At 25.8% G+C, this 23,262-nt stretch overlaps 1 protein-coding gene across 6 annotated transcripts in view; it reads right to left on the bottom strand.

Moving 5' to 3' along the window:
* Positions 1 to 23,262, bottom strand: part of LOC122849507 (poly(rC)-binding protein 3) — a 164,434-nt gene that overhangs the window by 7,759 nt on the left and 133,413 nt on the right. Inside the window, exons 1-7 of one of the 6 annotated variants that reach the window (XM_044148218.1) lie at positions 19,704 to 20,070; positions 16,951 to 17,236; positions 9,544 to 9,600; positions 9,063 to 9,446; positions 8,081 to 8,476; positions 4,487 to 4,583; positions 4,088 to 4,367 (exon numbers count right to left, since the gene is read on the bottom strand). In XM_044148218.1, coding sequence (XP_044004153.1) covers positions 4,088 to 4,367; positions 4,487 to 4,583; positions 8,081 to 8,476; positions 9,063 to 9,446; positions 9,544 to 9,600; positions 16,951 to 17,028 — 1,292 coding nt within the window. In that variant the 5' untranslated portion in view covers positions 17,029 to 17,236; positions 19,704 to 20,070. Of the gene's footprint in view, positions 1 to 4,087; positions 4,368 to 4,486; positions 4,584 to 8,080; positions 8,477 to 9,062; positions 9,447 to 9,543; positions 9,601 to 16,950; positions 17,237 to 17,870; positions 18,019 to 19,703; positions 20,071 to 23,262 lie in introns of those variants that run through there. The other 5 variants (XM_044148214.1, XM_044148216.1, XM_044148215.1 and 2 more) reach the window with 5 other exon arrangements.

Here is a 23,262-nt window from a genome sequence, read left to right as displayed (position 1 = left end):
AGGGCAGGAACAATATTTGATATTTTTTTTTTGGTTTTTTTTAAATATGAATAATGATAATGATTAAGAAAATAATGTGACATGATTGCAGTTCAACGAATTATAATTCATAAATAACAACAAAAAGAAAAAAAAAAACATTCAAAATTATATATAATAGTAATTTTTTTTTTTTTTTCTTTTATATATAGGAACAGTTGAGTAATTTTTAATCGAGCATGTTATAGAAATAAATAATAATAATACTACAGTTATAATTTATTTTTAAAAACCATCTAGTTGTTTTTTTTTATTTAAATATAGTATTAATATGACTAGAAATGATTCTTTTAGTGTGTTATTAAAAATGATAATTGGAGAAAAATAAATGTTTTTTTTTTTTTTTTTTTTTTGAAAAGAAAAATTAATTAGAGCTCAATTTAAAATGTTAATCAACTGAGCCTTGTATATGATTTTATTGAAGGCTCGACAGTACAATTGACAACTTTTATTATTTATTTAAACATTGAATAAAGTTTATTTTAATGTTTTATTTATATATTGAAAATCAATTGAACACGAGTTGTCAGGTACTGTCGAGACAACGAGTGTAGTTCCAAAGCGCAGTGAGAAGTAAATAATTTTAGTGTCACAAAGTGTGATGGTAATTACAGGCTTCTCAATACTCTATGGATTCAAAAAAAAAAAAAAAAAAAAAAAAGAAAGTGTAATAAAATAAAACATAAAAATAAGTAAAAAAAAAAATTGAGGATGTGCCTCGTTGATTGATTGCAACGAGCAAAACGAATGTAGAGTTCGACACCGTGATCGTATGATCCATTTAAAAGACACACTCAACATTATTTTTTTTTATTTTTTTAAATTCATTGAATAGAAGTTTGAAAGTGCTGTATTAGATGTGAATAGAACGGAAATGAAACCCCATTCTTTCGTTTTACTCGGCAAAATGAAAAAAAAATAAATAAAAATTGAAATAAAGTTTTTCAAAAATAATGAATAACAAATCAATGATTGTTTTTTTATTTATTTATTTGAATAATAAATAATTAAATAATAATAAGTCGCACTATGTGCACTCTACTACAAATTAACAATTATTTCATGCATATAAATTGACTTGGTGCAATAATTAAACTGTTAATAAAATAAATTTGAAAAAGAAAATAAAAATAAATAATTCAAGACAGTGAGAATAATTAGAAGGAAAAAATGAAATAATAATGAAACACCATTTTAAAGCAGAATGCAAATTATACGATGAGCAATTTGTAGTTTAATTTTTTTTATTAAACAGAAATAAATGTGAAAAAAAAAGAAAACTTGTTGAAATATTAAAATGTCTCACTAATAAAAACAAGAAAAAAAAAATATTCAAAAAAAAAATTTTAAATCTGTTAATTTGTGTGAAGCTGTAGTAATAATATTTAAGTTAATGAAAATCTGCTATAGAATGTATTTAACGGATTGAAAAGTGAATAAAAGAAAAAAAAAACAAAATAAAAACTTTTCAAGTAAAGTTTTGAAGTAAAAGTCACGAATTAACTTGATTGAATTTATTTTTTTTTTTTTCTTTCTTTTTTTCGCCAAGATCAATGGTTGAAGTATCAGATAAGCTCTTATTAATTATCAGAACAATGGCTAATTGGCAGTTTTTTTTTCTTTTTTAAACTATTTTTAATTAACAAAAAAACAAAAAAAACTTGATTCTTTTTTTTTTTTTTTTAGCAATAACCGAATGTGCTTGTAGAAAAGAAAAGAAAAGGCTGATGATAAAAATAAAATGCAAAAATTAATATTATATAATAAAATAAGTATGCAAGGATGATCTCAGCTGATCCACTTTTAAACCGCGATATTTCAATAATAAAAACAGTGAGAAAGCATTAAAGTATAAATATAAATTAAACAATGTATTCATACAAAAAAATAAAAATAATAAAAGCGTCAAAAGCCTCCAGACAGGAAGCACCTTTTCTGAGTACAAAGAAGCTCTGAAAATTAAAAAAAAAAAAAATTATAATAATAAAACCCAGAGTGAACCGTAAAACACCATGATTTTGAAAAATGAAAATATATGCACCACAACGTTAGAAAAATTATTAAAATGTTTTTTTTTTCTTTAATTTTTTTTTAGATCTATTAAAATTTATCAACATCCTCGCTAGAATAAAATTAATAAATCAATTAAAAAAAATTTTTAATTTATCCATTTAAATAAAAAAAAAAAAAAAAAAAAGAATGAAATTAAATTGAAACAAAAAATATTGCTTGCATAAAAACTAAAAATTCTAGCAAAAGAGTTAAATGCAAATTTTAACAAAGTAAAAAAAGAAAAAAAAAAAAAAAAAAAAAACAACCATCGAACAAAACTGAAAGAAAAGGACAGCCAGCGGTCATAGGAGCGAATACAGAAAGAGATCGGAGTTGATATTTATCTGCAGGATACTCAGAGAAGGTATTAAAACTGGACCTGGAAAAGTCAGGACCTGGAAATAAAGGATTATGAAAGTCGTATATACATATTCGCTATATATCTCTTTTTCTCTCTCGTTTAATTGTTTTATTTTTTTTTTATTTTCTTTTGATCCTCTTCTTCAGCCAGGTACCAGCAGAACAATGGTTGAATATTCCTTGCTATTATTATTTAAAAAATTTATGACAACTTAAAACTATATATTTATATATATAAATATAAAAAAATTATTTAATAACATAAATAAAATTTTTAATTAAAAATATTAGATAAGTTAACATAAAAATTTCTGAAACATAAGTTATTGTTTTTTTTTTTTTTTTTTTTGTCACATTTTTGTTGCTTAATTGATTAATATTTTTTCACCTGGCTTTTTTTTTTTTTCTTTTATATTTATGATTTATTTTTAAATATGTGTATATTGCAAATATAATAATAATTTATTGTGACAAGCTAGCGGATAAATTTTAGTTTATATCAGGGGAATTTTTTTTTTTTTTTTTATATCAATATAAAATATCTGATGAAAATCTTGGAAACACTTGATGTTACTTGAAAAATAAAAAAATATGAAAAAAAAGAGATACTTAAAACTTGTACTGAAAATGTCGCAAAAGTTGAAGCATACCTTGATCACTCAGAATGAGATCACAAAGTAACCCAGAAACACAATTTTCAATTCAACTTGTCACTATCACTGAGTTAACCAAGAGCACTTTATACTTCGATATTGGAAATTCTCAGCAATCTTTTAAAATTTTTTATCAAGTCGACAATATTTTAATATTTTTCAAATCACAAATTTTTCATTAAAAGGAAAAAATAATAAAAAAATTGCATAAAATGCAAAATAAAATGTAAAATAATAGTTTTTAATTATCACGACAAAAAAAAAAAATAAATAAATATGGAAAAAAATTAATTTTATTAAAATAAATTTGTCCTTTTGTAGCTCATCACAATATCATAATATTTTTAATCATACTGATTGATAGATAACAATACTTTTAAAAATAAACTCTGTTCTTTCGTTCTTTTTGTACTTGCTCAAGTGCATTAAGCTAGAAAAAAAAATAACAAAATAATACTCGTTGAAAATGAGTAGTAAAAAAACATATGAATAAATAATCGATAAACAAAAAAAGAAAAAAAAAAAAACGTGCTTGGTTCAAGTTTTTTTTTCTTCAATTTTTTTCTTATAATGGTTTATAAAAAATTTTTTTTTTTAAATATAATAATTAAAACTTTTGTTTATAGGATATCATAAAAACAAGAATATGACGTGCAGAGATGAAACGATAAAAGGAAAAATATTGTGTCACTTTGAAGAAAGAAAAATAGTTGGAAACGAAAAAATAGACAAAAAACAAACATAAAAGGAAGTTGTTGAAAAATTTTGGAAACATTTTAAATCAAACAAGAAAAAAAGAAAAAAAATATTCCATCAAGTTACAAGATTATTTTGTTAAAAAGAAATAAAATTGTATCAATATTATTGATTTTTTTTTTCTCTTTGTTATTCATAACAGGATGAATTAGACCTGTATTGTAATTAATAAATTAAAGAATATGAAAAAAATAATAATAATAAATAAATAAAAAATAAAAACTCACCTCATGTTGATAAGGTACTGTGCTAATGCAACTGCATCTGGATTTCCAGTTATTGTGATTGTACGATCTGTTGCACCACCCTCTCGTTCCTCGCAATTACTGATTCTGATCATAGCTCCGGATATTTGACGTATTTCAGCAATTTTAGTACCACCTTTACCGATTATACAGCCAATGAGTTCATTTGGTACAGTCATTTCATGTGTCTGATTATTTGCTGCTGGCTGTTGTCTGTTTGTATGACTTGTACGCAATTGACTTCCAGCCAATGCTGCTAATGCTAAAAATTATTAATTATTTATTTTAGAGTCATTCAATAATAATATTGTGATATTTATTCATCATTTGTGATCATTTTTTATAATAAATATAAAAAAAGGTAAATTCAAACATAATTACCAGCTGGATTTAAACCTCCAGTATTTGCTGGAGTTGCAAGTCCACCAAGTCCAAGTGCCGCAAGACCAGCAAGAGGATTACTACCAAGTTTTCCCATCTGTAACAACGATGAGAATTTTTTTTTGTTTTTAAATTATTAGTTTGTTAATAAAATTTTTTTTTTCAAAACGAGGATATATATATATTTTGCAACTGCGAGGGAGGGCAGGAGAACAACTAGTTATAACAACTATGCGATAACTCAAACAATAATAATCTCTGTCAGTTTAAACATTTATTTTTCGAATATTATCCTCTTTTTTTTTTATTGCTATTTTATATTTTCATAAATATTTATGTTAAATCTTTTTCCAGTTTCTGAATTTAATAGTAAATTTGTGCTTTTTTTTCAGTTCATCAAAACCAGTGTTTTATTGCACTTTGAAACAAACAAAAAATATGAAAGACTGAGATTATAATCAATAGCAATGTTCGCAAAAATTAAATCAGTTTGTTTTACCCTACGTCAACGATTTTTTTTTTTTTTTTTGCTATTTTGTGCCTCAAATACTTACAAAAGCTTGGGTGGAATAAAAACAAAATAAATAAATAAATATTTATATGAAATATTTGAAAGAAAAAAAATATAAATCAACTATTGAAATAGGAAAATACAACGCGTTCTACTTTGATGTGAATAAAACATAAACTAAAAAATGAGAAAAATAAAAAAAGTGAAAAATCTATAAGGATAAAAAAAAAAAAGTAAATTTTCTATTTTTACTTTTAAAAATGTGATATATATAAATTTAATGATAATTTTTTTTTTTGATTTTTTGCTTGATGTTTTGAGGATTAATATTCAAATGGAAGGACTGCTTCCTATTTTTTTTCTTAATTAAACATAAAAGCGATTATAATTATATTGTAATTCATCGAAGTGCAAATTTTCTGAGTCTAGAAAAAAATCCTACAGTTGATTAAATACAGTTAACGATCTAGATATATATATATCACTCTTGTTATTTTCAAACATTGTTCTCTTTGAAAAAAAAAAAAAAATATATTTAAAAAAATAAATAATTAAATTACATTAAGTACATGAACATTTTAAGGGCAGCCCACCCTCGCACAAATTCTCATTATTTTTCCTAAATTGTTTATTCATGTTCATAGTCTTTCACTTTTTTAATTTTTGAAAATTTTTGTGCTGAGTAAGCCATGCTGTTTCGTTTACAATAACTTGTTATAGATAAAAGTGTCCAAAATGTCTTCAATGGTCGTATAATAAATTTTATTTATTTAAAAAAGATAAAAAAAAAAGTTTAACTGAATAAATTAATAAAAGTTGCGTATAAAAAAGACGAAATTTAGAATTTTATAAATTAATTTAGAAGCTTTTGAAAACGAGTAAATATGATAGACTAAAAAATTAAAATTTTACAATTTTTGATATATTAATTTAAAGATAAAGTAATAAAAAAAAAAAATAAGTTTTATTATGAAGTAAAGAAGTAAATAATTCGAAAAGAAGATGAGACACTGCAGTGAGCCATGAAAAAAAAGCTTCGAGAAAAGAAATATTGCTAGTGCTTTTTTTTTTTTTACTTCTTTTTTATGTACTCTAAAATTATTTATTCACATGCACTTTTTCATCGTATAAAAGAAACGTTTCAATTTAATTACTTTTTACTTTTAGTTTTTTATTATTCTTTGTTTTTTAAATTGTTGCAGCAATAGACTCTAAGAGTCATTCTTACAATTATTTTCCTACATTTTTAAAAATAATATTTTTGCCAAATTTTTGTCTACCTTTAGCATGCAGTCGATCCACAGAATATGTATCCTGCTACCTCAAGCATAAATATTCGTGACTTGATACCGATGAACGAAAATGAAAAGAAATAAAAATAAAAAATGAATTATGTGAATGAAATTTCATGATGATTTCAATTGGTTTTTACGATTATTTGATGTCAAGAAAAAATGTAAATCACAAAGATTTCTGAACACATGAATTTTTTTTTTTTTTTTTAACGCTATAATCTGATAAATATTTTAGATAATCAGTAAAATAAAAACTAACATTTCAAAAAAGAAAAACCTTGGTTTATATATATAATCAATATAAATTGAATTTATAAAATAAATAAAATTTAAAAAAAATTGACCGAAAAAATTATTATTTTTGCCACGATATCATACTAATTATTATTATTTTTTTATCAAATGCGACATTTAAGTAATATGCAAATATTGTCCACATGCAGATATTCCATTTAATAGAAACAAATATATATATATGAAAAATTTTATCTTCATGCAAAAAAACAGAGACACATTTTTAATAAGAAAGGAGACAAAAATATTATCTAAAGAATTATAAAACAATTTTGACATTTTTAATATTAAAAAAAAATTATTATTTGTTTTTAAATTATTTCAAATAAATATTTCAATGTCAAAATCATGATAAATTGGAGAAGGGGATGCAAAAATATAAAAGTAGTGTCACAGATGACCGAGCTTTTCACCCTCCAAGATATAATCCAACAACTTCAAGTATTCGAAAGAATGAAAATATAAAAAATAAAATAACAATAATAATAATAAAAATATGGATTTTATCTTGCAGAAAAGCTTGGCCAACCGAGCGTTAAAGAATTCAGTCACAAAGCTGGATTTTTAGCGTCTGTTGGCGGTTATATAAGAAATAAATATAAAAAAATAAAAAAAAAAATCATGTGAGTGGTAAGGGATGTTGGAAGTTCAGTGTAAAGAAAGGAAAAATATTTCAGGAAAAGAAAAATATATTTTTTTTTTCGATAGTTCAATGACTTTACAAAAGAAGAAAATGTAATACAATCATGTATGTCATTCAAAGGTCGGGGGTACATTAAAGTAAGATATTAAAATTTCATTGAAACCACAGTATTGTAAAATTTTTTTCCCTGATAAAAAATTTACTAGTTTTCAATAAAAAATAACTAATAGATTTTTAATCCGATAAAATTTTTCTCTATTGTGAAATTATAATGTAATATAAATAAGCAAAGCAATGGCAGGAAAGGGGTGGAAAATATAATCCGATATATATATATATCAACAAATATACTAAAAATATTATCTAAAATATATATATAATATTATTTGAGTCTGATTGATCTTAACTGTCATAATTAATTATTTTTTTAAAATAATAATAAATCATTATCAGCTCATTTAATTTATTTTGAATTAACTTAAAAATATTAAACAACAAATGTATAAACAACTTAATTGTGTGTAATAATTGAAATATAGAAACAGAAAGGAAAGAAAAAAAAAAAATAATAAATGTATAAATATTCAAAAATAATTGATATAAATTCATTTTAAATTTTTTTTTTGTTTTTTCTAAAACAGAGATAAGGAGAGGCTGGGTGTGAGATGGAAGGGTTGAGAAATTTTGGAAAACTTTGATAGAGTCTTGGTACTAGTATGTTTGTTTGTTTGTTGTGTTTTAATAATACTTTTTGATGTTTCATTATTATTATTTTTTTGATATATCTGTTTGTTTGTCTGTTTGTTTGTTTGTTTGTTTGTTTTGTGGATCACGAAAAACAAAAAACTTACGGCGTCTGCCATGAGCGCGGGCGGGAGGGCTGCCTGCAAGTGTCCACTCTTCAGCAGGGGGTCGGCGAGGCCTGCCACGCTTGCGTGTAAGGAATTTGGATGTAATGGATGATGGGGTCCAGTGAGATGATGAGGAATTAGCTGATGTACATGTGAAGCAAAATGTGATGGATGATGGGTTGCCGCGAAATGCGAGGCGTTAAAATTTTGAGAATTTAGCGAGGGTTGGGCAGGCCCGGCAGCAGATACCGGCAATGACAATACTGTACTTACGTCCGAGTGGGCGGGCACCGCGTAATTACCCTGGATGGTGTAGGCTTGACCACCAGCCAGGATCACTGGCCCACCGACTTGGGGTTTAGGGCGATAAGGAATCGTGGCACCTTTGGGAGGGGACTGCAACATACAAAAAAATAAAATTAGGAAAATATATAAATTTTTTAAATAAATTATAAACAACAATACTCATTCATACACAATGGTAAAATGTGCATATGTCAATGTTTTTTAATAGAAACATTGCAATTTGAAAAAATTATTAGCAAATGATTAACTCAAAGTTCTTTATGAAAAAAAGTATTATTCAATATTTTTTAAAATAAAAATGTAATTTAAATGTTTAACGAGAAAATTTTGATTCAACAGTTTGAACAAACATAAATTCTCTGGAAAAATAAAAATAATAATGATATTTATTGTTGATTTTAATCATGTTCTAACTAAACAATTATTTTCTAACTTGAAATGACAAGATGCTTTTTTTTTGCTAAACATTTGAATTATATATTTTTATTTTTAAAACAATATTAAATTTACTTTTTTTTTATTGCGGAGGAATTTTGAGTTACTTTTTTGTTAATTATTATTTTAAATTGTAATGTTTATATTAAGAAACGTCGATGTATATTATTTATTTATTTATTTTTTTTGTTTAATTAAATATTATTGTAAATTTTATTAAAGAATTAAATTTTAAATATACCTCTAGCATGACACAGCAAATATGATATATACACTGTGTAATTGCTTCACTTGTTCCTGAAATTGTAACTGTACGTTCAGTCGAACTTGGCAACATTTCTGATGCAACTTGTATCAATGCACCAGTTACTTCACGTATTTCTTTAATTTTTGAACCACCTTTTCCAATTAATGAACCACATTGTGATGCTGGCACAATAAGTCTTAATGTTATTGGAGTTCTAGTTGCACCATTACCACTTGGTATCTCATGAAATTGTGAGCACCATTCTTCAAACTTCTTGCATATCAATGTAAATGCCTTGAATATTGAATTTGTTGGTCCAGTTACAGTTACAATACGTTCAGGACAAGAACCATCTGATATATTGATCTTAGCTCCAGACTATAATATATTAATAAAAAAAAAAACATTTATTATTATTCAAGTCATGTTTTTTTTCCTTGTCATTAAAATTAATTTATTGTTATTAAATACTCACTTCTTCACGAAATCTCGTGACAATTTCACCTTTCTTGCCAATGATACTTCCAACTTCCTGTAACACAATAAAAATGATAAATTAATAAAAGAAAATAATTATTATTTTTGTTGGCTAGATGATTGCATCAGTCGATTTAATATCAAATAAATTTGAAAAATATAATTAGTAGATTGTCTAGGCTTAAAGCCAGGTTTTATTTTTATTATTTTTATTCATTCTATTAACGAATTGACCCCGGAGATAGTGTCAGTCATGTCTTTTTCCACTGACAAAACAACTCAATTGACTATAGTATTCAACTTGATGAAATAAAAAAGAGAATGTTAAAAAAAATAAATAAAATAATAAAAAAAAATAGCAGTAAGCATGCAATTCTAAAGTTAGAAAAGCTCGTGAGCCACGTGGGCAAATGCCAACGGTCTTCAAATAATTTTAACTTTTTTTTTTCTCATTATAAAGTAAATGTATTTCAAGATTTTCAAATTATATATAATTTGTTTTTTTTTTTTTTTTTTGTTTACATTAAAATCAGATCAAGGTCTTTACGAAATTATAAAAATATGAATATATATTTTCTAATTAATTAAAATACATATAAACTTAATAAGAAAAAAAAAAAAAATGATAATTTTAATTTTATTAAATGTTAAAGTTTTTAATAAATTTATTTAAATTAATTTTCAAGAACTAAATTTTACTTTTTTATGGGTATAATTTTCTTTCAAATATATATAGTTTAAGAATTTAAAGGAAATTTAGATAAAAAAAAAAAACTAGCACACATAAAAAAATTGTCCATTAAAATTCGCTCGTGAATAAATGTCAATGTATGTATATTAAAATGTTCCAATTGAGGTGTCTACACGTACAACAGTTTAACTGCAAATAAATGATAAACGTGTATGTTATGTACATTGCAAAAAAAATTAAAGAGAAAAATAAGTCGTTTAAATGTTGAATAGACTTGTTTTTTTGTTCAACAGAAAAATAAATTTCCAACTATTGGCAATAGTTGAACCAAGAAGTTGTAATTAAAATAGTTTTTATTTTTCAGTGATAAAAATAAGGTACTTCATCAATGTGTACTTTTGATTTTGATTTTTTTTTAACTTGAAAAAAAAAAAAAAATTCTTTAAAAGTAAATTATTCTAAAAATGAAATAAGGGTATTATATGAAACTTGAAAGAAAATTTAAAATGTCGTTTTCGTTAATACCATGAATATATTCATTTTTTATTTTTCATGTTATATTGGATAGTTTTACGATGTAAGCCAAATGTGGTACAAGTATATTCAACGAAGCCAATGTACTTAATGTATACAAAAATATAAAATAAGATTTTATTTTACAAAGTTGTTTAAAATGAGAATAATGAGAATAGTAACTAGTTTTTCTCGGTAACACTGAGTTTAAAGCGATAATTTGTATCAAAAGAAGAGATACTATATACATATAAATTCTCATGAAAATTAAAAATAAAAAATTTAAAATTCAACAAAAATTGGAAATAAAAAAAAAAGAGGTATTAAATAATTTATTAGCAATTATAAGATACCTTGCTGAAAATAATTTCTCCAATTTATTCAGTTTTTTTTATTTCGATTTTCTCTAAATTACCAAAATTACTTGGAGCCACTTTGCTTTTGACCAATCGATTTTTGATGTACTATGTTTTTTCTAAATATAGATATACTCCGTTTTCCTCCGAATTTTTAAATTCTAAAAAAACTAAGTATTAAAAAAAAAAAAAAAAAAAAACAGACTACTTAAGGTTGATTCCCAGTCGCATCACCGAACCAATATTTATGCCACGAAGGGCCCGTATATCAATAACGCTATTTTTTATTCCCGTGTCCTAAAATTTTTTGTGGCGCCACTGATGAAAAAAATAAGTTCTTTAGTAGTATGTGTGTGCGCGGCAACACACTAGCAAACAAAGTTTACGTCGTACACTGAAACCATGCTTGTGTTCATGTCTGTGTGCTGCGTTTCTCGCGAAATTTTTGAATTTTAAAGTTATTTATTTTTAAAACGCAACAGACGAAATACTAAAAATTTATATCAAAAATTTGTCTTTTCTAGCACTACAAACTGATAGAAATTTAACGTTTTCTGTTGCGTTTTGAAAAAGTTATTAATAAAAATATGATGTACCGCCTATACTTTGCGTGTTAAAGTTGTCAACTTTGACAGTAAATATCTCAAAAAAACCACACAAAAAAAAATTGAAAAAAATTGACAATGTAGATAACTATTTCATTTGAACATAAGATAAAAAAAAAAAAAATCTGTTGCGATTTCAGATTTCCAGAATCAACCTTAAATGGAAAAAATAATTTTTATTGAGGTATGTATAATATACACATAAATATTCTAAAATTTGTATTAATATATTTTCATATTGTATTCATTTTAACGACAACGATATGGTGATTATTTTATTTAGTTTTTGAAGATCATCAACGGAGTAATATTCACGAATAGAGTACTGGAAAGCAAGAGACAGCAAAAAAGGAAAAAAAAAAAAACTATTACAAAGTAGATCGTTTGGAATAATGCCAATTTATCAGACAAATTTAAGTTTAGGATACTTTTATGACAAGTTTAAATAAAAACGAAAATTAATAGATAATGTATATTTAACCACTTTTTCCAACACGAAATTTGTATTGTTAGTTATATTATCTATGTATTACAACTTTTAATGTAATTTTGAGCTTACTATTTTTTTTCAAATTAAATGCTTTTTTTTTTACTTTTTAAACAAAAAGTAATAATTTTTTTTTTTCCATTTTTGGTTAAAAAGATGACGGTGTTATTAACAGATGCATTGAGTGAGCTTGCCGTGTTGGCTTGAATCCCTGGCATGAGTCCAACCAGCTGGAATTTACCAGACTCAGTCGCAGACGTTTCTACTTGATCCAAGATGCTCAAAAAAAATAAATAAACAAAAACCGATAAAATAAAAAAAATAAACAAACAGAAACAAAGAAGTAAGATGAAAAAGAAATGATTGTAAAATTTTCTTAGATGTTGGTTGAAAAAAAAAAAAAAAAAAAAACAGCAACTCACAGTTTAAATGCAAATTGACTAAGAAAATTAATAATAATTATAATTGAACAAATAAAAAAAATAATTTTATGATGAAAATAATTTTGAAAATGGTTAAATTGATGAATATAAAATATGGTTTTGTTAGTTTAGTAAATAGTTGCGGAAAAAAATATGAAAATTAAAAATGTGTGGCGAACAATGTAATTGATGTACTTGATGGGTGACGATAAAGTTGTCTGCCAACTGGCAACCGATGGTGAATGCTAGGTCATGGCACAGGTCGAAAAGGTTTGATGTATATATCTCTACAGTAGATTACTTGTCAAATTGACAGTGGAAAATTAGAGAGAATAAATTAACACGTCGATTTAAGAATAATTGTGTTTATATATATTCATTTGTTTGTTTAATTCTTCAAGAAAGAGAAAAATATATAAAAAATAATAAATAACTGTTGTCAAACGGATACAGGGCACATTATTATTTTAACAATAACTGCTTTTTTACAGTTAATTTATCAGAACAAACGGATTTTAAAGCAGCCATTTTTTCTTCTTCTTTACATTTAAATAACTCATTATAAGAATTTCTTACTTCTTAGTATAAAAAATTATTTACAATATCAAATTTCAAGTGATTTATTTGTATGATTCCATAAAAAAAATTATAGAATATAATTTACAACGAAAAAAAGTGTTCCATTTTATTTTTAAATGTCTTAATAATAATCTAATTATTTTAAGTTAATTTGAAAAATAAAAAATAATTTTTTATATATACATATAAGTAAATTATTTAAAAATAATATGCATAAAAAAGACAAAAAATAATAATAATTGTTTTATTTATTTAAAAATAGATTGCAACTGTAAATGAGATTATTGATTTTGTAAAATAGTAGTCTGACAAGGTTGATGTATTGAATTCACGTCAGTCTGACATAAAATATTAACATTTAAATAATTTGACAATATATATGTGACACAATAGAATATCGAAGATTTTTAAAAATCCAAATTGTAAAAAATATCTAGCAATGAAAATTGGCATTATTCCAAAGCTATTTTAATGGTTGTAATAAAAAGAAAAAAATTCAAGATACTTTCAAAGAATTGTTTTGTATATAAAAAAGAAACAAAGTGGCCATCTATTAATTTGGCTATTGATTATTAGGGAGTATGTTGAAAAAAAAAAAAATGAAAATATAATAATAAAAAAAACTATTTAAGGGTGTTGAAAAAAAATAGATGGCCAATATGAAAACTGCCAAGTTTCATTTTTTTTTCAATAATATTATTATTATTATTATTTGAATATTTATTTTTACCCCTAGATATTTCACATTATGTATTATTTTTTATTGTAAATAAGTGGGTCATGAAGCTGAACAATATATCGATTGATCAAAGCCAATATTCACACAATTATATATGTATAAAAAAAAACATGTTGTTTATTAATTTATTATTTATAAAAAAAGAGAGAAAAATGAAAAAAAAATATTATCTGTTATAAATACTGATAATTTAATAAAAAATAATAATAGGCATGAATGAATGATAATACTTTTAAACAAACAGTATTAATTAACTCAAAGAAACCCTCAAGTGCTTCAAGGTAAAATAACATAACATTTATTCATTATAATACAACTCTGGAATTTTCATATTAAAACACACTGACGAGGGAGAGATGAATAGAAATACATTTATTAAATTCCATAAAATTTTTTCTTATCATCATTATTACCCTCTTGTAAGTTCTCATTAAATTTTTCAAACAATTTAAAAAAAAAAAAATAAATATATATATAATAAATAACAATTTTTTTAAAATAATTAAATCATCATACAATAAAAAAGATTTTACAGAATTTATCTAATAAATAAAAACATAAAAAACAAGTCAAATAAAAAAAAAAAAAAAACAATAAACGTGACGACGTTATAAGCAATATAACTAGATATTAAAAACGATGAGAAAAATAAGTGAGTGAAAATAAAAAAAGTATTAGTGAAGCTCTTAGAGTTACTTTTCATTGTCGTTAGTAAAATAATAATAAAAAAAAAATATGAAGGTGTAATGAGATTTGACATCTCGGCTTCACATCCTCTTCCTCAAACCTTTATTTTATTTTTTTTTTACGACCCCCTTAAGACTTTTTTTCTCGTTTACGATCATTTTTTTTTTTTTTTTTCTATTATTTTTATTTTTCATTGGAAGCAAGAAGAAGAGAAAGACTTGTTTAAAAACCCTTTCCTCAAGTTACGTTCTTTCTAGTGCAAGTATGGTTCTCAGGGGATGATTTTTTTTTTTCCACCGTTTTTCCTTCTTTGTCTGAGACCCTATACCGCCAACTAGAGTCCATGAATGTATGACATAGAAGTAAGGATCATTCAGTTGTGCAGAAACGTGCAATAATTTTCATACTGCACTTTAGCACGATTCTATCATGTATGTGTGTGTATCATGTATATGTGACACGTCTGAAGTGGTCTGTGATATAGAATATTTGTCCTTGTATGTGAATGATATATATACGTCATTTTAAGTTTGGTAAAGTTACATGAGACGACGACTTTGATGAAGAGAAATGATGGGAGATGAAAAAAGAAAAAGGATGAATAGAATGAGTCGAGTGTCAAAATGAAAGACAGAAGCAAAGATCGATGACTCAAAATTTTGACAAAAAATCTTTACTCATCATATTTCAAATGAATATCTAGTTTGATTCATCTGTTTGATTAATGATTGAAATTTTTTTTTTTTCAATTTATTATTGATCATCTTTTGATGGTTTGAAGTTTTACAGAAAAAAGCACATAAACATTTTGATTTTTTTACTTTTTTGAATTTTCAAATACTGCGTTAATATTTTATGGGTTTTCGTTTGACGTTTAGAAACATCCCCTTGAAATAATATTTCGAGTAATTTAAATTTATGAAGAAATAATTGTTTTTTTTTTAAGGAAGACAAAAAGTAATTATTTTTAAAACTCTTTAATACTTCTTTCCACTAACTAGTTGTTTCTTCCTTATTTATTTTTTTTTTTTTCAATCAAGGTTTTCTTCAATTGAAAAGAGCTCAGTAATTAATATTTTTTATATTTTAGTTTGGAAAATATTAAAAAAAAAAAATCATCTCTGACAAAAAAAATTATTTTATTAAATTATATATATATACAAAAATTTATTCATGTTTTTTTAGTTGTTTTTTTTGACCGTGATTGTATTTAATTACTCGATTTTACAGAACAAAAAAAATTGAAGTAGTAATGGAGAAAAAAAAAAAAAAAAACGAAAAGTTTTTATTATTAATTTCAAAAGAAATGAGATAGCACAAGGATGATGTATTGTGTTAATTGGAAAGCTCGTTTTCAAGTTCTTTTATTATTATTTATTTTCTTCATCATACATAAAAAGCTGGAATTTTTTTTATTCTTTTCAGATGATACAATCATCAGAAATTTATTATAAAAGAAAAAAAAATATCAAGTTGGATGGGTTTTTGAGGATAAAGTTTTAATTATTAATTAGAAAAAATATGTCAAAGAAATGATTTATCTGAGTATAATGATTATTTTTAGGGGGAAAAAAATTTGATAATTATTTTCTTAGACAAATGTATCAAATATCAATGAGTTCTGACAACTAAATAAATAATTAAATATTTCAAGTCAGTGTAGATGATAAAAAATGTATAAATAATTTCATTTAGATAAATAAAAATCTATTTTCGTTTTTTTTTTTTTTTTTTTTCGATTCGAAACCATTTACGTCAAAACGAAAATCAAAAGAGTAAAAAAAAAAAGATACCCATGACCCATGTCAATAATAAAATTGTAGGCAAGGATGCGTGCCAAGAAAGAATCTTTATTCAGTTTATTTTATTTCTCTCGTAACCACTCGCTTTTTTTTTTTTTCCATTTCAAATATATTTTTTTTATTCTTATACTTTATATCGTTTCATGTCTCTTTTATCATTTCCCAGACTTCCATCTGATTGTAGCCTTTAATCAGAGCTCAATGACAGACACAGACACAGACATGTTTTTTTTTTTTTTTTTATTACAACATTTTATCATCTCTAATAATTTCTTTCTTTCTTTTAATATATCTTTGACAAGTTTCCTTTGTAAATTGCAAAAAACTTGAATTTTAAATGATGAATTTTTTTTTTTTATATAATAATAAACAGTAATAATATACATATACTTAAAATTAATTTGAAAAAAGTAAAAAAAAAAAAAACCTACTATAATTATTTTTTATGCTTGGTTATTTAAGATTAACAAGTTGTGATTTAAAAAAAAAAAATAAAATAATTAATAGGTATGTAATGTACTTACTTTGCCTTGCATGATGAGGCGAATAGTGAGGGTGACCGAGGGGTCATCATTGAGCGCCGGTTTGTCCATACCGTCCATAATTGTTCCAGCAGTTGTTGATGTTATTGTTGCTTGTTTAGCAGCAATATTACGTGTTTGAATATTTTGTGAAAAATTACAAACTGGGGAGTAGGTTACGGATGAGGACAAAGAGGATAGGGGTGAGGTAATAAGGCGTGTGATTTTGGCTGGGGGAGTCTCAGGGGATGAACTTCTCAATTGATCCCAGGTAGAATCAGTCTCTACACTGTAAAAAAAAACAAGAAATACGTAGAAATTAATTAATTAATCATTAAAACATTAAATATTTTTTTTAAAAACACTTGAAAGAGTATGTATATTTCATTAAATAATTTTTTTTTTTTTTTACATTCAAACTACTCGTTAAAAAAATTTTTTTTTTTCAATTATCTACAATATCAAACTTCAAGTGATTTTTTTTTAATTACATAAAAAAATTATAATATGAAAATTTAAAAGTAAAAAAAAAAAAAAAATAACTGTAAATGAGTTTATTGATTTTGTAAAATAGTAAGTTTATATTCATATGTAATTAAAAATCAAGTTAAAATTATATTTAGCTGACACTGTAATTTATATTTCCTTTAATTAATTAAGTGAAATATGAAAATTTTAGTTTAATAAAAGTGAAATACATATATATAAAAAAAAAAAAAAAAAGTCGTTTCAAGTAGAATTTAATGCACTCTAAAAGTATATATATATATAATTTTCTTTTAAAATTAAATTAAATAAAACTTTTCGTTAAAATGAATTTTTAAAAATTGGATTGTGTAGGAAAAACTTTTATATTTTATATTTTTTTAGTGTTGTTATATAATAAAAATCTTTAGATGAATTTTTCTGATGATACTAATTACATTGCAACTGCATTGTACCAATCAATGTCCCCCGTTTTACTGGAGAATATATTACAAGGGGAAAGAGGAAAAATAAAAGAAGAGCTCATGGTAAACTTTGGACACCCGGTTTAACAACGAGTTTTAGATGAAGATGTGAGAGGGGAGGACGAGTTTTGCCATGCTTTGGTCCGTTACAAGCCAGAGGATATGTCTCATTTTACATTTTTTTTTTTTTTTCATTGTATGCTTTTTTTGCTGCATCTTGGTGCATATTGCACTTGGCTTGTACGTTTTCATGCTTTGTTTTTATGCATAACAAAAAATAAAATAATATAAAAAAAAATATATATCATCACATGTGTTGACATTCACTCCGCTGCATAAATTGAAAAAAAAATTTATAATAAAAAAATATACAGACACATTTAACATATCAATGTACAAAGAATGAATAAAAAAATAATACAAATGTTATTATTCAATTTCAATTGCGTAAATTAAAACAAAAATAAAGAAAAGACTAACAATGTTGTTTAGAAAAATATTATTGTCTTTTTAAGAAAATAATAATAGAAATTTTCATGAATACTTTTCAAGTATATTTTGAAATTAAAAAACAAAATTCTAACGAGAAATTTATATTGCACAATGAGAGAAGAAAATTGATTCTTGCAAATATTTTTTTTTAATTCGTTTTTTTGATTTTCTTCGTAGAGCAAGGTAATTGGCACAAACTAACGGTCGAGTAGTTTTCAACTGAGATTCAGAAGAAAAAAGAAAAAAAAGTTGTTTGTGTTGACTTCAAAGAAATAAAAGAATAAATAATTATTAAACGAGATGAAAATTTTTTTAAATTGAAATTATATTTGTAGAAATGTGATTGAGAGAAAAAATATAATAATATTAAAAAATGAGATAAATAAATTGAGGGGTTTCTATGTGATACAGATGATAGCATAAAAATTGTATAAAAAATTGTGAGGTTTTTCTTAATTATTTTGAGTACAGTTGTTGATTGTTTGCGGTTTGAAAGTTGCGACGGATCAATGAACGATTGAATCACGAATTCACTATATTTAAAATAGAAAATAATAATTGCATTTGCTAAAATTAATAAATAAATAATGAAAAAAAAAAAGTTGTTATTAAAGATAACACATTATTCCGTGAGACATAATAATATATTTTGTTTTTTTTTTTTTGTGAATAATATTATTGTAGTTTTGGAGGCGTTACTTTAAAATGATAAAAACCGATAAGCACTCAGCTGGCTTCCACGTCGTACAAGAATAAAAAAACTTAGAAAATTACTATTTTCCTGGCGTTGAAAATTTACATTCAATTGTTAAACAGGTTCAACATAATAAATTATAACAACAACAAAATTTTAAACCAATTTAGAAGAAATAAATAAATGGGCCTTAAAATTGAAAACAAAAACAAAATCAACTTGACAATAAAATCATAAACTCTTTCATAATATAAAGTGTCAAGTAAATCAAATGTAAATCTATATAGACAAAAACACAGTCGATAATTGTGAGATTTAAAAATTTATAAACATGTAATTCTAGTATTCATGTAATTCAAAATAAACTATTTAAAATAGAAATAAAAAAAAACTGAAGTTAATCAACAAATAAATGTCTTTTAACAAAGACCTCAGAGATATTATAAAAAAAAAAAAAACACTAAAATAAAGCCCTCATATAGGAGTAAGTTAAATAAAGACTGAGAAACACAATGTAAACTACTACAACGGGTTAAAAAAAACGTCAATAAAATGCTTAACCAGTAGTCAAATAATAGACAATAAAAATCATAATAATAAGTACTAAAATTGATTATTACAATATCAGTTGTATATGTAAATTTGTGCATATATACACAAGGCCATATAAACGTAGTTTCCAACCTCCAAAATATATGTATGTGTGTATAATATTTTTTGTTCCAAATGAAATTTTGAAACAAAAAAAAAAAAAATGAATTTCACATTCCAAACTTGTTTTTAAAAAAACAATTCGGTCTTTAGTTGTGTTTCAGGATTTGATAAATTCTGTAAAAATATTCGGACAATGGAAATGCAAGGAAAATCCATTTTAATATTCTAAATTTACAAAAGCATGTAATGCCGGCGGCATGGAGACAAACGCCGCAATGGCGCTTATATTCAATGACAAAAAATGTAACAATATAAAACCACTTCAATTTTATATTTATAAATTTTACTACCTCACTTTTATAATCACAATATTGATAATCACTAACAACGTTAACAATTAGAACAATTGACAAACAATACGAAAAAAAATAACAAAAGAATAACCAAAAAAATACACTGGTCAACGATCATAAGCGTCACGACACTTAACTTCCGATGAAAATACAGTCAGTCGTGCTACTGAGAGACCTCTACGAAACTTTTTCGTCATGAACCCCTGCTTTCCCTTCCAGTTGCTACCGAGCCGTAATCGTGCGCAATACGTTGCAATACGTATTATTCATGGAGGTGAATAAGGAGGGTAATCTCTCGAAATTTACTGAAGCTCACAGAATGGAGCAAGTCAGTACGTTTTTCTGCCGGTGATGACGCTTTTGCTACAACAGTTCTATGGTCACATGTTATTTTTGTTTATATTTTTTCATGATAATGTGACAAGTCAAAAGATAAGTACCAATGCAATGTAATGTTCATGAACAAAATGACTCTGATGTTCATGTACCAGATGAGTACGAATTATATGTACCAATGCAATGTAATGTTCATGTACCAACTAAATCATCATTACATATGATACATGCGTCAACTCAGACTGTAGACCATAATGATTCATTCGAACTAAATAAAAAAAAATTGAATGTAAACACCGGTAATTTTAATTTTTTAATGATCATATACTTTGATGTGTCACATTGTCATGTATTATGAGATTGCCAAAAATGTAAACAAAAATACCATGTGACCATAGAACTGTTGTAGTAAAAGCGCCACCATCGCCAAAAAAAGGTACTGACTTGCTCCATTCCGTGAGCTTCACCAACAGCCTATGCTTTAACATAGGAGATTACCCTCCTTATACACCTCCATGCGTATTATTCAAGAAGACTAGCGGACTAGCGGCCTCTAGTCTTCTTGGTATTATTGTTTAGGCCAGCGATGAGCAAATTGAGCACTTGGAATATTACGTGTATGATACATGTAGTTTACATATGCCATGTATGATATCTACATATTGAGAATTTTAAAGTATTATTTTGACGTTGAATTGAAAGCGATAAATCTCAAACAACAACAGAAGATAAATTGCATGTATTTCTCAGTTGTTTACAAATAACTAATAATTCAAATTCTGGTTATACCCATGGTAGAAATATACCAGGTAGTATATTTATACCATGGTTATACCTAGTTAAACGGTGTGTCCACGCTACAAGGCCGGTTTTGTAGTCCATAGTTACAGTTTTTTAGTATAGTCTAACGTTTCTCTTCTCTATACTATACTATACTATGTTAACTTTACTATGGATCACAAAACCGGTACTTAGCCAATAGAAATCTCATGCAAGTTCTTGCACGAAAAAATGGAACATGTTCCATTGGCTGTGATAGTCTTGCAAGGCTTTTAAAGACTGATTTCCACCAAAATTCTAGTAATGTATTCTAGTAGTGATGAAAGATCTTGCAAGCATTTCTGAAGCGGTGTCTCGACGCATAGAGATAGCAATAGGTGCTTTCTTTTGTGTATTTATTTTTTTTTACTTTAATGCACATGATCATGCACATGCGCCTGTCATGCAAACTTGATGAAAGAACAGTGGCATCAAACAAATAATTCTTAAAAAATAAGAATTGAAACATGGCTGATCCAGCCCCTCATGTCCTACGCTGTTGCAAACTGACTTTTTGCTGACTGCGCATTCAATTGCGCATGCGCGAAAATAAACACGAAAAAAAATAAATACACAAAAGAAAGCACCTATTATATTGGTTGGCTTTCCCTCTCACGCATGCGCACATTGAATCTTGTACAGTCAACGTCAAAACAAACTAGTACTACATGATATAAAATTTACATTATATTTCATTAGTCTCAACCAATTATAGTTGAGGTGACTGTACCGACAAGGACAACAGGACAACCATTGAGTTTCTCTCTCGGCGACACGAAGTTTGGCTTCCAGTTTTATTAAGCGGTGTCTCCACGCTATAGAAATGCTTGCAAGATCTTTTATCACTAGATAATTACTAAAATTTTGGTGGAAATCAGCCTTAAAAAGCCTTGCAAGACTATCGGAGCCGATGGGACATGTTCCATTTTTTCGTGCAAGATCTTGGATGAGATTTCTATAGCGTGGAGACACCGCTATAGAAATGGTTGCAAGATCTTTCATCACTAGATAATTACTAGAATTTTGGTGGAAATCAGTCTTTAAAAGCCTTGCAAGACTATCACAGCCAATGGAACATGTTCCATTTTTTCGTGCAAGAACTTGCATGAGATTTCTATAGCGTGGAGACACCGCTTTATATTTCAGTGATCACAGCCGATGGAACATGTTCTATTTTTTCGTGCAAAAAGATGCATGCGATTTCTATACCGTGAACACACCACTTTAACAATATTTTGGTGACTTACTGGTAAGATACTGTACAACTATTAGTACCAGTTACCAGTGAAATACTGATATGTTGTTGCATGATTTAGAGCTCAAACTCACGACAAGCTAACTTTCGCTTATAGACATAATTCTGAGCGATCTGAGCATGCGCAGCACGTAAAATTACTAGAAAAGTCACGTCAGCTGGGGACATATCACTAGTTTTATGGGATGAGGACGGCCATGTTTACAAGTTTAACACAACTCAACTTGCTGCGCATGCTCAGTGCGTTTTACAAACGAATTTTAGCTTTACCGCCAAATTGTACCGGGAAAATACTAATATTTATGCAGGACGTTAATCGAATGATATACGTTGTTTTCTAGAAATTTTTGCTTTAAAAAGAAAAACTAGTTGATTCACGGTCCAAATCAAAGATAGTGTCTACTATGCAAGATTTACGTGCATATCTTACATTCAATACCGTTTATTATCAAAAATAACTAGAAATATCACTAAAAAATCTAGTTGTTTTTGGTAATAAGTGGTCTTGCACCGAAATCTTGGAACGTGGACACAACGTGGAAGCAAGGTGTCGACTTGTGAATTTTTCCATGCAAGGCCTTTATTACTATAAAAACAACTAGACTATCTAATGATATGCAAGTAAAATCTAGCTGTTTCCGGGGGTAAACAGTCTTACATGCTAGCTTTGTATGAGAAAACTTGAGTCTCTCAAGCGGTGTGGCCATCCGCAAGTTTTTTCATGCAAGTCCTTGCACGAAAAAATAAAACATGTTCCATTGG

This window comes from Aphidius gifuensis, linkage group LG2 (assembly GCF_014905175.1).
Source record: "Aphidius gifuensis isolate YNYX2018 linkage group LG2, ASM1490517v1, whole genome shotgun sequence".
Lineage (NCBI taxonomy): Eukaryota > Metazoa > Arthropoda > Insecta > Hymenoptera > Braconidae > Aphidius > Aphidius gifuensis.
The sequence above is the reverse complement of the archived record's forward strand: the minus strand, read 5'-3'. Positions and strand labels throughout refer to the sequence as shown.